The sequence below is a fragment of the Scomber japonicus genome, chromosome 6, assembly GCF_027409825.1.
Source record: "Scomber japonicus isolate fScoJap1 chromosome 6, fScoJap1.pri, whole genome shotgun sequence".
Lineage (NCBI taxonomy): Eukaryota > Metazoa > Chordata > Actinopteri > Scombriformes > Scombridae > Scomber > Scomber japonicus.
In genome coordinates, this window is record NC_070583.1 from 18128906 (window position 1) to 18144417 (window position 15512).

The 15512-nt window shown below is 40.0% G+C and overlaps 1 protein-coding gene across 1 annotated transcript; it reads left to right on the plus strand.

Annotated features, from left to right (window-relative positions):
* Positions 1-261: 261 nt before the first annotated feature.
* On the plus strand, positions 262-14106 carry galnt17 (polypeptide N-acetylgalactosaminyltransferase 17). Its single transcript, XM_053320526.1, has 11 exons — positions 262-502; positions 1541-1724; positions 4056-4222; positions 7350-7524; positions 8677-8874; positions 9457-9574; positions 10368-10553; positions 10858-10995; positions 11732-11827; positions 13414-13575; positions 13972-14106. The coding sequence occupies exons 1-11, from the start codon at positions 262-264 to the stop codon at positions 14104-14106; spliced, it is 1800 nt and encodes a 599-aa protein (XP_053176501.1).
* Positions 14107-15512: the final 1406 nt, after the last annotated feature.

The following is a 15512-nucleotide window of genomic DNA, read 5'->3' on the forward strand; positions in this document are numbered from 1 at the left end:
ATGACCAGGAATCAAAGCAATTTCTCATGAATGTATTCATATTTTTGTAGGTCTTTGCTGTTTCTCTAGAAGCTCTGCTGCTTTTGCCCGCTTGCTGAATTATCCCTGCAGCTTTCCGCACACCGCAAACCGAGGGAGCCCTGAATCTGTGACACGTACTGCTTCTCCGGAGACTGCCCCCCACCCACCCCTCTCCCTCCTCATCCCACCTCCCTCCTGTCCCCCCCTACCACACGGAGCCCGGACACCGGCGACTTTTTAATGGCTTTTGTGTTCAGAAGATGGAGGGTTTTACTGGTGCTGAACGTGCTCGCTGTTGCGGGGTTCATGACTTTCTGGGCCAAGTGCAACACACGCAGCGTCCAAATCGCCGGTCCGGAGGCTCCGGCAGACGGAAAGAGGCCCCGGGGCAACGGGACGACGCAGGGGCCCAGCATCAGTCATGAGCTACTGCTGAAGAGGCTGAGCTCGCTGGAGGACGTGGTGTACAGGCAGTTAAATGGTAAAGAGCAAGTCAGTGCAACATTTAAATTGCATTTAAATAACACGTGAGCTTGGTGTCCCCTAAGGAATCAGCAGAAGAAGGAAAAAGTCAGTGCTTTGTGACTTTCTCTCTGTGGCTTAATGGAAATGAAGGCACTAAAGAAATGTCTGTCCCTTTCACTCTGAGCAGACACCGCTTATGTTATTACTTGATTGTTAACCTCCGCAGCAAGGACGCCAAGAACAGCAATAAAATGTTAATTCATTATCAAGATATCTCATTTAACACGAAATGTGTCAATTATAGGTTGGAATGGGAATGGGTAAGGTAAATGGATTAGAGTCTTTTTCCTACAATTATGCAAGGTTACCCTAAGTTTTGTCAAAAAAGAAATACCTTTGAACCACTCTATCTGTAATGATTCTTCACAAAAAAGGGGGCGTTTAACAGGCAGTTTATATTGCTATTCCCATTTAAGTTTTCCAATGGACTAAAGTTAATTGAAAGTTAAAGTTCAGATGACTTTTTTTCTATTTTGCTTTAAGTGTTTGTTTTAACTATTTTATTCATCTGCAGAGGCACAATGTCATTCCTCCTCCAGGGTGGTTAGAGGTGCTGGAGCGCTTAGGTATTTGGACAGTTCAGCAGGATATTTGCCAACACAGAGAGTAGAAAACATATTTAGTTGAAGGAGTCACTTTAATCACTTTGCTGTCCACAAACACACCCAGTCACACTAATAAGACTCGGAAACAAGTTTCATAAAGTATATTTCTTTTTTGGGGGGGTTCTTAAATCAATGTGCATGTAAATAACTTAAGGATTCCTAGACTAACACTTTTCATGTAATGTGTCCTTATACTGTGAATCTGTGCCAGCATTTTTCATAATGTGAATTCAGCTCAGAAGGTCACCTGTTTTGGCAGCCTGGTTATGTTCTGTATGTTCGTGTGACTTTTGAGCTGTGATGGAGATTCAGGCTATGAGCTGTAAGCAAGTTACTCAGTCAGACTGAAGGATCCCAATGTGTAATCTTCTCCTGATTGCCTCGCCTAGGTCTGTCCAAATCTCTGGGTCTGATTGAGGGCTTTGGGGGTCGGGGTAAAGGCGGACTCCCAGCCACCCTGTCCCCAGCTGAGGAAAGCGATGCTAAATACCTGAGAGAGAAGTATGGCTACAACGCCTACCTCAGTGACAGAATATCTCTGGATCGGACCATACCGGACCACAGGCCGAGCAAGTGAGTATCTAACCATCCAGGTGATGTTGGTTTGGGGTTTATTTTGAGATTTAAAAAATTACACTTGAATAATTCAAGTGTGTGTGATCTGTGTGGACCCCAGATAGAATAGCTATTTATAATAACTAATGCAGATCCTAATAAACAAACAGTAGCCTGTTCTCCCTAGACATTGTTCCCCTTCCTAGTTAATGCAAAGATCTCACTGTTATCTTTGCAACTATTATGTTTAACTGAAAATGAGATTTTCACTTTTTCCTTTTAAGAATTTGGATGAAAGTTGAGTGAACACTTGTCTTTTTAAAAATCAGACACCTGCTCATTGAGAAGCACAGATTAAAAATGTGGTATTGTGACCTTTTTCCATTTTAACAGTCACTTATTGCAGTTACTTACATGCAGTGTTTTATAGAGCTCTTCACCTCCCTCTTTTATTCTCAGTCGCTGTCTCTCTCTCTCCCACTTACTCTCATATTTGATAGAATTGCACTAATGAATAGGCTGGCTATTGATCTGCAGGCATGCATGCATGGATACACAGGTACAACTGCTCATAAACGGCACACCTCAAATTGTGTTTACACATCACTGATGAATGTGAACATCCTTGCGTATATCCTGGAGTGTGTGTTGGTATCAACTCATCCATTTACACATTGCTTTGTGCGGTGTGTATTTGAAAGTCAGTCAGTAATGATATGCTGTCAGCCTGTCACTGCCACCATGCCATATGTATGTATATATATATATATATATATATATATATATGTATATATGTATGTGTTTTTGGGAGGCTGGTGAGGTGGAAGGATCAGAATCCAGTTCTCTCCTTTGTCACTTGTTGGCTCTTTTATGTTGCAGGGATCAAAGTGGTGTGTGAAGCGTGTTAGGGTGTGATATCTTCAGGCTTAGCAGGAGCATAGAAACTGAAGTGAGGAGTCTGCTGTGTTTGGCTGAAGTTCCCTTTATACTGCAGAGCCAGAGATGGTGGTGAGATGAGAGAGAGAGAGAGAGAGAAAGAGAGAGAGAGAGAGAGAGAGAGAGAGAGAGAGAGAGAGGTGGAAAGAAACAAAGATTAAATTCAATTCTAGTTGTAGTATAAAGAAGAAAGACAGAAGTTTTAAAGGATGTGGAATAAATCTGCTCAGTTTCTTCTTTATATCGATTTGTCCAAGACCTCCTTCCCCAAAACATCCTATACACTAGTACGAGCCAGATCAATATACAGGCATGACTGATTTTAGCTTATCACTTCTATGATGGTATCAGCATATATATTTATTGGCTGATAAGTAAAAAGAAACTGCAGTTAAGAAATGCCAAAAGAAAAATCACAGTGACATTCAGATGAAGCTGTACTGCAAATATGACAAGCCCACACTTTCACACTTGAAATCATTCATGCTGCTCTCTTCTTTCCGCTATGCATGCTGTTACTGGTTACACTGATTTGCACCATCCGTCCCTGCCGCCTCCTGTTCTTACTTCATATTACCATAATTGCTGTGGCACCTCTTGCCTTGTACATTATGTACACACAGTAGAGTCCTTATATTAGAGTGATATGGATCTGCTGGCTTTTTTCTCTGTAGACCCCCTGGGGGGCTTTTAATGCGCTCCCTCACACTGTTGCATTGCTGCTTGGATACTTTTTAGGGTCTTCTTCAAACACAGCTCTTTCTTTGCAACTGCATGTCCCTTTGTTCCAAAAATAGACCTAAATTCTTTGTATTATATGTTTGATTAAAATATATTTCTAACACAGAATTTATGATCATGATTTTAGTAGTATTTAGGAGGAGTTGAGGTGTGCAAAACTTCAAGATTTCCTCACATATATTAGCAAATACTTGAAATGGTAAAATAAAATATTTAATTTGTTTGTAAATGTCAACATTCCTCATTGTTAATCTGCCACCAAACCATGCTGGCATCTGTTTTTGAGGCTTTTCTGCCACAAAAAAGCCAAAGTGTCTCAGAAAAGTGTTTCATGAAAGATTTATTGAAGAAACACATTTAATTAACATTTAATTTCAAATGGGAAATAAGATTACTGATAAAAAGGAGATGAGTAAATGAAGGTGTTTAAACTAAACAACAGCAAAATAGACCTCTTATCTGCAGCTGACAGCCACTGAATAGGCCAAATTGGAAAAAAATGTGATTGTGATTACAGCTGAAAAGGCCTTTCAGCCTCTTTGAGATATCAGCAACCCCCTAGAGGTAGTTTGGGGATGAGTGGGGCGTGCAAAGACCAGGATACAGGATACACAGGCGGGCATGTGAAAAGGTTTTGTTACATGGGTTGTGTGTTTGCATGTTTCTGTGCAGATGCAGAAAGGTCAGCTACCCGAGAGACCTCCCGCAGATCTCCCTTATCTTCATCTTCGTCAACGAGGCTCTGTCAGTGATCCTACGCTCGGTCCACTCAGCTGTCAATCACACGCCAGCTCACTTGCTCAAAGAGATTATCCTGGTGGATGACAACAGCGATGACGGTCAGTAGAAATGAAAGATTTCCTTCCCCCAAATTTCAAGTGATGAAAGTGACAACGTCTTTTACTCCTTTTGATTTTAATCTGTTGCATCTCAAATGAAATACCGTATTTTCCTGTAGAGGCCAGTGAAGAGATACAGATCAACAGCAGGATGAGAGAAGACTTGTAATCTCATCACTCACTATCCTAGCAATAGTTAGTTTTAATTCCTTTTAATTTGAGCCATCAAATACTTTAAACATCTAACTAGAATCAGAGAAATGCAGTATACTAGTTAGTGGATATAATCATGCAGATATTCATTTTTAAATATAGACAAACTCTAGGTATTCTTTGTACCACAGCTGCTCTGCAATAGTTTTTGTGCTTATTTTGTTTTTAGACTTCAGCCAGCGCTCATGGTGTTAAGTGGGCTTTTAGTAAATCACGGTGTTGGTAAAGTGTTTTAGTAAAAATGAATATAGTGCACAAAACATTAGCTATTTAAATAAAAATATCACCTTCAGTATTCAGAAACTTGTATTTCATTAAGCTTTTTACACACACACACACACACACACACACACACACACACACACACACACACACACACACACACACACACACACACACACAAACAGACACTATAAATAGAATTTGAACATTTCTGACATTTATTTAGTGACAATACATGGTGGCAAACATGCACTGAAAGCATAGAAAGAGTAGGAATAAAAATACACACAGTAACACACCAACTCCACTCCAAACATAACACAAAGCCTGTTGCATGTATGTTGCTCATGAACATGCTGAAATGTGGCTCGAGGGATGGTGTCATGACATGTTTAACAGGCCTTCGTGACATGACAAGGTAATGAGCGTCTCTCTGACAAAAGCCGTGGTCATTGCTTTTGAGGAGCAGCATTTGCTGAGGTGACTGATGGTGTCGAATTTTTGCAGGGTGGACAGACAGATAGAGGCGGAGTGCCACAATTGGATGTCACGGGAGAAATGTCCCTGTCTTATTTATTGGGCAGTGCTGCCAAGTTGGGCTTTGTGAGATGGAAGGATGGGAAGGAGACAATGAGGGGAGGGGGAAAGAAGATGAAGCCAGGCAAAGTGAAAAGAGGAGAGGCGGTGTGAGAAAGATAAAGAGCAAGAGGTATTGGCATTAGAGATATTTTGGAGAGAAGGGATGATGAAATAAGGAAAAGGTGGAGGAGTGAGGAGGGCTGGAGGGTTTGAAAATAGGCAAAGTGAAAGGAAGGAGGAAGAAGAAGAGGAAATACAGAGATGAAGAGGCAACAGAGAATGAAAAGAGTGGCTGAGAGAGCAAACCAGGCTATTAGAGAAAGTGGCAGAGAGAGGGAGGGAAAAGGATGAGGGACAGAGAGGCTCTAAGATAAAAGAGGTCGGACAGAGAGGAGCAGTAAGAGAGAGTGCAAGGCGATGAATATCTGGAAGAGAGAGAAGGAGCAATCCAACAGAACGGGAAGAAAAGACAAATACAGAGGAAACGGGGAGAGAGATGAGATAGCTGAAGCTATAAAGGATAAGCCTGGTGTTATTCTATTTCTTTTATTGTCAACAAATCTCATGAAAACACAAAAAGAAACAGTATGTTAGTGTGTCTTCCCTTCCCTGTCTGTTTCATTCAATCCCAACTACAACGGATGACAAATGCTAAGTTTAATATAAAAAAAGGTTGAGCATTTTTTCTAAAACAGCTGGGAACTACAGATTTTTTGCAATTGCTAATCAAACATGGAAATAGTAAATAACTTCAGTCACAGTCAAGGATGACTGTGGCTACAATTCAGGCCTTATTTTTGTATAAGGCTATTTATTTTATATTTTTTTAATTTTAGGTAAAAGTGACACTGTACTCACTAACTTCAATACTTAGCTGGGAATGCAATAACATAGCTATATAAGTCTATATAACAGGGAAAAAAACATGATGAGTCTGACAATCATACCAGTTTTAAACAAACTCAGCCGAGTCAAATCTAAGAAAAAAGAAAAAAAGGTGAATAATGTATATAATTACCACTCAAGCCCACCCCATAAGGGTCAGCAACAAATAAGGATTGGCAAGATGAGCAATACGAAAATATCTTTAAAATATATTTTGAAAGCAGCACCAGGTTTGTTAAAATGTACATTTTGTTTTGTATTTTTGTTGGTTTTATGTCATTTGAAATGACATACAGACTAAATGCTCCTGAAAATGTCAAATGGTGTAACCACAAAAGAATTATAAATATTAAATATTTGATCCACCTACAGTGTATTTAAGTGTTATACAAATAATTACTTAATTGAAAACAATGGAACCATTTCCTGATTTACATGATTCCCCAGATTAAATTTTATATTTAGAAGAATTGTATTCCATTACCAGCAGCGGCACAGAGGGCGAGGCATGCAAACAAATAACACTCACCACTCTCAGTGACTGCATAAAGGCTGGGTTATGTAGCCAGCTGAACGTGTATGCATAATGTGATGTATGTGTGAAAGACAGAGAACGGGCAGCATGGGGAATAAGTTTGTGATCACAAGTGTATGAGTGAGGAATAATTACATATAAAAAATGTTTTATTATGTGAGGGAATTTTTAAGCATAGATGTGTTTGTGGTGTAGAGGAAGAAGGGTTGAGGATGTTGGGGTCCAGGGAGGGGGAATGGCTGATGAGGTGATTGGGAGGTAGTGGTCATTGATGCTCTGGAAGCTGCAGGCTCCCTTTGGTGTCATTTGGAGTCTTTTAGAACTCAAAAACAGCACTGCAGGGAGCCCAGAGAGGAGATTTATGTCATTTTTATGTTTCTGTGTATGTTATTTTATCGAAACTCATCATTGTGTGCTTGCAGTGGAGCTTTTTGTGTGATTGTTTACGCCTGTGCAATGTGGGAGCGTAAGCCATACATCAGAGTGCAGATTTTTGACAGTCCTGGACAAGGAATACATGTGATAATTATTCTAATTAACAAATGAAATACATGATGTGAAGCTAATTCATATCTGTGATCATAGCTCTTGGATCAGGCTTGCTTTTTAACTATTCAAGATGTGCATATAAAGATTCAGTGAAGAGACTGTCGTTATCGTGTTTTGATGTAATCTTCATTTTACAAACTTCAGAGCAGCTGAAAGGGCCGCTGGAGGAGTACGTGAACAAGCGCTACCCCGGCCTAGTGAAGATCGTAAGGAACCAGAAGAGAGAGGGACTGATCCGGGCCAGAATTGAGGGATGGAAGGTGGCCACCGCCGAGGTGACGGGCTTTTTTGACGCCCACGTGGAATTTACGCCATCCTGGTGAGCAACTGGCATCAGGGTGGATTAAATAAGACCTCAGATGCTCAAAGTTAGACTTTTATGGATGAAATGATAACAAATCTTAAAATCACCTCTTTGAAATTATTACTTTGTATTCAGGCACAATGCACTTCAATCAGCCACATTTATCCAGGTGTATTCATCACCAGATGAAATGGATTAAGACCTTCTTTATACTTTACATGTGATCAATCTGTCTCTAATTCTGTCATCTTGCTATCTTTGCTATCTATGCCTATTTTGTTCATACATCTATTACATGTCTGACCATCCTAGAAGAGGGATCCTTCCTCTGTTGCTCTTCCTAAAGTTTCTTCAAGCTTTTCCTCATTAAGGGGGAAAGAGAGGGGAATTTTTCCTTATTCGAATCAAGAGCTTAAGGATAAAAAGCATTTCATACTGTAAAGAATGTAAAGCTCCCTGAGGTAAATTTGTGATTTGTGATATCAGCTTTTACAAATAATGAAATGACTTGTCTTGAATTAAATTCAATAATAACTGTAATGAAAATGGCAGGCTTGTATCACTTTTAAAAGAAAGTAACATAGTGCTTTGCAGAAACATCGAAAGAGACGATATAGAATAGCAGAAGCAGCAGAAGCCAACATACAAGAAGCAATTTCACGCCTGAGAAATTTAAAGATAAGGAGAGTTGTAGAGCCTGTAGAATCGGGATTAAAAGATACTGCAGGACATTAAGCTCATGAAATAACAAACATAAAGGAAACATTTTCATGTTTTCTTTATGTTTTGTTTATATAAATACATTTTGAGGAAATGTTTGGAAGATGAAACGGATCTGAATGAGACATAAACACTTGACTGCTTACAACGTTTTTGCCACATCCCACTGACACCTTTTTGTAGGTCTCCTATTCATTTTCCCAGCTCAGTGAGTACTTTAGAGTATGTACACAACCCAGTTCACTCAGCATAAATAGACACATGCCCTCCAGAGCTGCACTGAGCCGAATCAAATAGAATTTGTAATAAAGTTGGTACAACTTCAGGGACTTTCTAACTGACTCAAGTGGGCGAGAGAGTGGAGATCTTAAGAGGAGCTCTGTGCCGGCTGTCTTTGAGTTTGTGTATATAAGTGTGCACATGTGTACGTGTTTACTCTCTTGTCAGGGCCGAGCCGGTTCTGGCCAGAATAAAAGAGGACCACAAGAGGATTCTCTTGCCCTCCATCGACAACATCAAGCATGACACGTTCGAGGTGGAGCGCTATGAGAACTCAGGCCACGGATACAACTGGGAGCTGTGGTGCATGTACATCAACCCGCCCAAACAGTGGTGGGACGAGGGGGACATGTCAGCTCCGATCAGGTGGGCGAACTTCACCTACACAGAATGCAACAAGGGACATTGCCTACATACTTCTGCATGCATGCCCACATCTGTACACACACACAAACACAGAAATACACAGTGAACCATTTCAGACTCACATCTTTATCAGTTATTTATGATTTTCATTTTTTTAAAAGTGTTTTCATTGGGTTTGTGTGTCTCCACGTACTCAAAAAAATCCCTTGTTGTGAGTGCAGCTCTGACAATGCTTTATGAAACAGAATAAAGTGATATATAAACAAATAAATACACTGCAGATTGCCAGGCAGACTCCCACAAAATAATTAAAATGAAAAACGCTTCAAGCACTGACTGTTTGTGCTTCGAATTAGATTTGTTTTATTTTCACCCAAATATTTACTATGAATCTGAATCTGATCCAATTTTTGAAATTCAGACTAAACACTGATGAAAATAGATAGAAAATAAAACTTCATGTCACATTTATGCATGTGCACATACATACTGTACATACATTAAGAAACACATCCACAGATAAAGGCAAAGCAAAGGTTTTGTGTAATTTCTTTTTCTATTGTCATGTCTCCCTCGTGGCAGAACTCCCGCCATGATAGGCTGCTCTTTTGTGGCCAACCGTGACTATTTTGGCGAGCTTGGTCTGCTAGACTCCGGCATGGACGTCTACGGAGGGGAGAACATCGAACTGGGCATCAGGGTTTGTGTGTCACCCAGTTTCCTCTTGTTCCTGCTGCCTCTTCACGCCTGTAGGTTTAAGTGGAGCAGTGGAGCAGTGGCCGCCATAGCAAGGCACTGCTGATAAATGAGGCCCCATTAAGAGTCCTAGAGGACCAGTCCTGTGTGTTCAGCTCACAGCAGGGCAATGGGGATAAATAGGTCACATAGAGCGTGAAGGTTGGGGAGTTTGTCTCTGTACATTTTGAAATACCAGACAGTCTGTGGTTTTACTGAGGTTTTATTAGCCTGTGGTTTCATGAAGGCAAAGAAAAGGACCTCAACCATTTAAATTCCCAATAGCCAACAATCATTACATAGCATTTTGAAATTCTCAGGTTGTTAAACCCAACATAATCAGTTTCTGAGAATATTAAACCAATTTAATCTGTAAGGGGTCACATGCACTGCATAATCATAAAACTAATATCCAACCACGCACCTCTACAGGTCCTTTTTTAGTTCTTTGTCTGGGTTTTTTGCCAAATATCTCAGTCTCAGCTCTCATGAACTCCTGTAGGCAGCCACTTCCAGCAAAAAGCTCTCATGAAGCACTACACTCCCTTCCCAACACCAAATGGTAGACAGACAAAGTATCTAGTGGTTTAAGAGTCATTCCTCAGCTGGCCAGAAATACAAATGCCAAATTAAGTTTGCCAAATCAAGCTCTGTACCTGTGTGTCTATTCTGATATTTACTGGCCCCTAATGGCCACAAATTCATTAATGCAGCTTGAGTTATTTACTCTGTTCTGTATTACTGTAATGCAACTGTAGGTGTGGCTGTGTGGAGGCAGTATGGAGGTGCTGCCTTGCTCCAGAGTGGCTCACATTGCACGGATAAAGAAACCCTACCACAGTAATATAGCTTTCCATACACGGCGTAACGCCCTGCGTGTGGCTGAAGTCTGGATGGACGAGTACAAATCGAACGTTTACCTGGCCTGGAACATCCCCATGGAGGTATGAGAGCTCCTTTTTTTGATGAGGAAAGGAAAAGATTCACATGAACAAGTCAATTCTTAGTGAAGTTAATGAAAATATAAAGAGCAACCCTGAGAGTGCCAGATTGTTCTTATATCATGTGTAAATGTAAAATGTTTTATAAACTGGGGACCAATTTATTCATTATTGTCTTGTAATCAGCAGACAGTAGTAAAATGAACATTGTGTTAAAATGTAGGGGATTACTATTTGAATTATCCAGGCAGAAAAAAGACTGCTTTAAAGCAAAGGCATCTGATAATGACTCCCTGTGCTCTTGCAGAACCACGGTATTGATTACGGAGACATCTCTCAGAGGGTTGCACTGAGGAAGAGTCTGCAGTGCAAGAGCTTTGAGTGGTACCTCGACAACGTTTACCCAGAGATGAGGAGGTACAACAACACGCTGTTCTACGGTGAGGTGAGTCAGCAGTCAAACTGACATGAAGGAGTAAGAGGCTGGAGAGAGAGGCTTGTACATCGAATGTTTGGTACTTTTTCCCAAATGGATGGAACCACTGAAACGAATGAGAGAGACATTAAAAATATATATACCCACAACAAAAAGCCATCTTGAGAGCACTCAGGGGGCATATACCTCTAAGGCACGGGTGTCAAACATACAGCCCGTGGGCCAGAACTGACCCGCCAAGGGGTTCAATCAGGCCCACTGGATAACTTTGCAAAGTATAAATATTACAGAAAAATAATTCCAGTTTTTCACCATAAATGTCTTTTACTCTGAAATTTGACTTTCAAAAATGAAAAATATTATATTAGGTTAAACTTTTGTATAGGTGCTACAAATTTTTGGCTTTTAGTTTGGCTTTTGGTTTGGTTTTAACCCAACAACCCAAAAAATAATATAGTTGAAACTGCTAATTTTTCACAGTAAATAGATGTTTTTTTCTGGCTCACTTGAAATCAAATTGGGCTGTTGGACACCCCTGCTGTCTTAAAGGATGCAGGTGTTGGGGCTGTCTTAAAGGATTGAAGGTTATTTGAAGTTTTTAAATCTGCATTTAGATCCAGATTGGTATCAAAATGTTGATAGACAATCATGCTAATTAGCTCATGGGGTCAAGCTTTTTCAGAATAATTAGATCCTGCTTGACAATATTTGAGCTAGATTTCCAAGATTTCTTATTTTATTTCAGATTCGTAACTCTAAAGTGAGCCACCTGTGTGTGGATCAGGGCATGAAGGAGAACCACACAGCCACGCTGCACCCCTGTCACGGATGGGGTCCTCAGGTACATCACCAACACCACACTGTCAACAAAATGTCCACATGCTGCATCTCCTACCAACTATCTTTGTTTCCCCCTTTAAAAAAAACCCCATAAAACTCATTAGCAGGTTTTAATCAGTGATGTGATTTACAGCTGTGTTACACAGGCTCAGCTGGAGGATTTCAGCTGAGGCCGTGTCAAGATAAATATCCTACTGTCAAGATAAAAATGTTTCCGTGTTGCCTTTCTCTTTTTTTCTTCACTGAAGCCCTGAGTCAGCCACCGTCACTTCCTCAGCCCGTCATCCTACAGGGCATCTCTTTTTAGCTCACAGTGGTAAACAGTTACTTCAGGGATGCACAGGTCTTGGCTCCGGTAGTAAAATGCGAAAATGTATCAAAGTTAAAAATAACTTAATCTCTGTGTAGTGAGAGTGCAGCCAAATAACATGAGTGTCTGATGCAGTTATTTATCTGACAGAACACATTTCTGTGCAGATGTCAGACACTTTTTACAGGTGACTGCGCCCAGAAATGTCTTAAAAAGCAGCAGTGGCCTCTAGAGGGCCGACATGGGATTTCAAGATGTTTTAAAAATGCTGCGTGGTAAATGGACTTGTACTGCTTTTTTTGTCTTTTTAACCACTCAAAGCACTTTTGCACTTCATGTCACATTCACCCATTCACACACTGATGGCCAACATGCTCATCAGAGGGAAACTAACATTCACTCACGCATTCACACACCATTGGTTCAGCCATCGGGAGAAATTTGTGGTTAAGTCTCTTGCACAATGACACATAGACTGGAGCTGATCTTCCAATTAATGGGTGACCCATTAGAAACCGAATCTGATGAGTCTTGGGCACATTGTCAAAGTCTGATGAGAACTGGGAAAACTGGTGCTGCTATATAAATAATTATTATTTAATCTCAGATTTTACCATCCAGTAGATACTCATTTATGTAATCTAAGAATATGTGCTAAAAACTTCAGGAACACACTTTTCAGAGGTTTTCAGAAAGTCAAGACGGAAGACACCCAGATGAAACAAAGGCGAATTTCACTCACGCTTTAGGAGGAAGTTTTATTTTGTTACTTCCTGTGCAATTTTGTGCTGATTTGTCAACAATGTCCAAATAACAGAATTTCATTAGGAAACCTAATCTTAGGCATCTCAGTGGGTTGAGCAACACTATGATTTAGACTGATAAGACGGTTGGGGGTTTCACTGGAAAATCTTCCACTTAGTTCTCTTCTTAGCTCTCAGCAGTTTTTGGAACATGGATCTTATTTCTGTAAGCAAAAGGCAGCCTGCCTTAATAGATAAAGTTATTGCCAAATACACAAACAAAACTTCACTCAGTTCGGTTTCTTTACTTCTTTTTTTCAGTGTTATCACAAAGCTCAGATCATTATTGCAGCTGTTAGTTAATGCATGTTTAGTCACCTTAGTTCTCCAAAAACACCCACAAATGCAGATTAGCTTTCTTACAGCATTTCTGATTAAATTTGAGTAGCTGGTGGGAAACTCTGAAAACAAGACAAACAACACAATCCATGATGTTTCAGATTGTCCATGTACTGTGTGTGTGGTTCCCCTCAGTTAGGACGTTACACCAAAGAGGGTCAGCTGTTCCTGGGCCCTCTGGGTAGCACCGGGGAGGACACTCGCTGTGTGGTGGACGATCAGATCAGCAGCTTCCCTCAGCTCCTCAACTGTGACAAGGTGACCAATGTGAAGCAGAAGACGTGGCATTTCACTCAGGTGAGATGAAGTAATGTAATAATGTGAATGTTAGAGAGGAGCACAGGGGTGGGAGAGAATATATAAATGGTGGGATTACACCTTTACCTTGTGTGTAAGTCAATTTATCTTCTAAAATAATGTTGAAACAATATTTGTGCTGAAAGCACAGTGGAAATAGAAAGTTGTATTTTCAGTGGTCAGTGGCTTTCAGTTTTAAAGCAGCTGTTTTTTGTGTTCATTCAGTGTAATGAAAACTATATGTATAATTCATATGTTAACTGAAAAGGTTTAATGAGAAACACATCTGCCCACATCAGACCAGGTTCTTGTAACATCTTTTTAGTTTCATGCGGTACACAGACCATCTCTAAAACCTGTTAAAACCAAAGCATGGTCTCTCCTCTTGCCCTGCAGAGTGAATCGATCATAAACCGAGCCACGGGACGCTGTCTGGAAGTGGTGCCAGCTAATGTTTACTTCGGGCACCTACTGGTCCTGCAGCCCTGCTCTGGACAGAGGTGGACCATCAAGAACACCATGAAGCAGTAGCCCATCGGCCAATTTCACTGGGACCAATGACAACTGAGGCCATTTCTAAGTGCTGTCACTCGAGCTTAGCTTTGCTGTGGGACAACTGATGCAGCAAAGGCTCCTCGTCTTCTCAAGAAAAGATGGAGATGGTTTAAAAGTGATGAGCTGTGAAACTCTCAGTTCTGAGTTTTGTGAAAATGTTTTTTTTTTAAACTGGACATTTTGCATGGGTGACTGTTTCTCTCTCTCTCGACAAACTTTCAATGTGACGTTGCCATAATTTCTGTATGTGCCACTCATCTACAATGTTTTTATGTTTAAAGATGGTCCAGACAGTCCAAAACTGTCTGACAGGGGAAAAAATATGTCTTTATCCCTAAAATGTGTCTGCATTTCATGATGTATCATATAAATATGTATTTTAAGATGTGTAAAATAGTATAATACCTGGAATTAAATTTTCAGTAAAATGCACTCAGCAAAATACATCTGTAGTTTTTAATAGGCTTCATCAGTGGTTCTCAACTTTTTAGTTGAAGATACCTGAAAATGATGCAGTGCCTGCTTTTAACAGGCATTTATTTGCGGAACATTGAATCTAACGTGAATGCCCAATAGTGATTTTTATTTTCTTCTAACAGAAGTCTAGACTGTAAATATTTATGAAGAAAAATACATTCATAATAAATATTACATGGTGTATTAGAGCCTATTTTTTTCCGCAGTTATTGTAAACCATCTCAAATCACATTGTTGAGGGCTACTGGGCAAAATCATGGTTTTATATGTTGTGAACGCATTTGTCTTTTTTATTGTAATTTTTACTCAAAGCATTCTGTAGCACCAAATGCAGTACATCTTGTAGCATGATTGTAAGTACTGTATGCACATGGGGACAAAGTTTAGTAGAGATCGAGTTGATTCATTTTGATACCTGCTAAGTGCCATAAATACTGCAGACAGCCAAAACTATCAGGCTGCAGCCTGAAGCACTGATGAAGATAAAACTGCAGACTATGAAAGGAAGACTGAACCGAGAATGGAAAACTGCACAAGTGTATTGATCGTGGAAATGCTCGAGGCCTTCAAGGCAGATATTGTCAATGTACTGAGATGTATATGATGTCATAAATAACATGTTATCGGTTGGATTTTTGCTCCCAAGATTGTCTTCCAATAAACAACTGGTTTCCTGGTTTTCGCCTAGCTTCTATTTTAGAGGATAGAAATGTGGTATTTGAAATACTGATTAATTATGTACTGTTTCATCAATGTTTTGTGTCATTAGTTTTATGCATTTTCATTTTTAGTCATTCTCAATCAATAGATCAAATTGTTCTTCTGGTGCAAAACTGTTACATTAATGTTTATAGATAGTACCATGTTGATAAATTATGAAATTACCTCAACTTGTTAACATTCAT

Coding starts and splice junctions, on each gene's coding strand:
- galnt17 (XM_053320526.1), top strand. CDS start 262: ATGGCTTTTGTGTTCAGAAGATGGAGGGTTTTACTGGTGCTGAACGTG. Junction 7,525..8,676: donor GTGGAATTTACGCCATCCTG/GTGAGCAACTGG, acceptor CTCTCTTGTCAG/GGCCGAGCCGGTTCTGGCCA. Junction 9,575..10,367: donor ACATCGAACTGGGCATCAGG/GTTTGTGTGTCA, acceptor ATGCAACTGTAG/GTGTGGCTGTGTGGAGGCAG.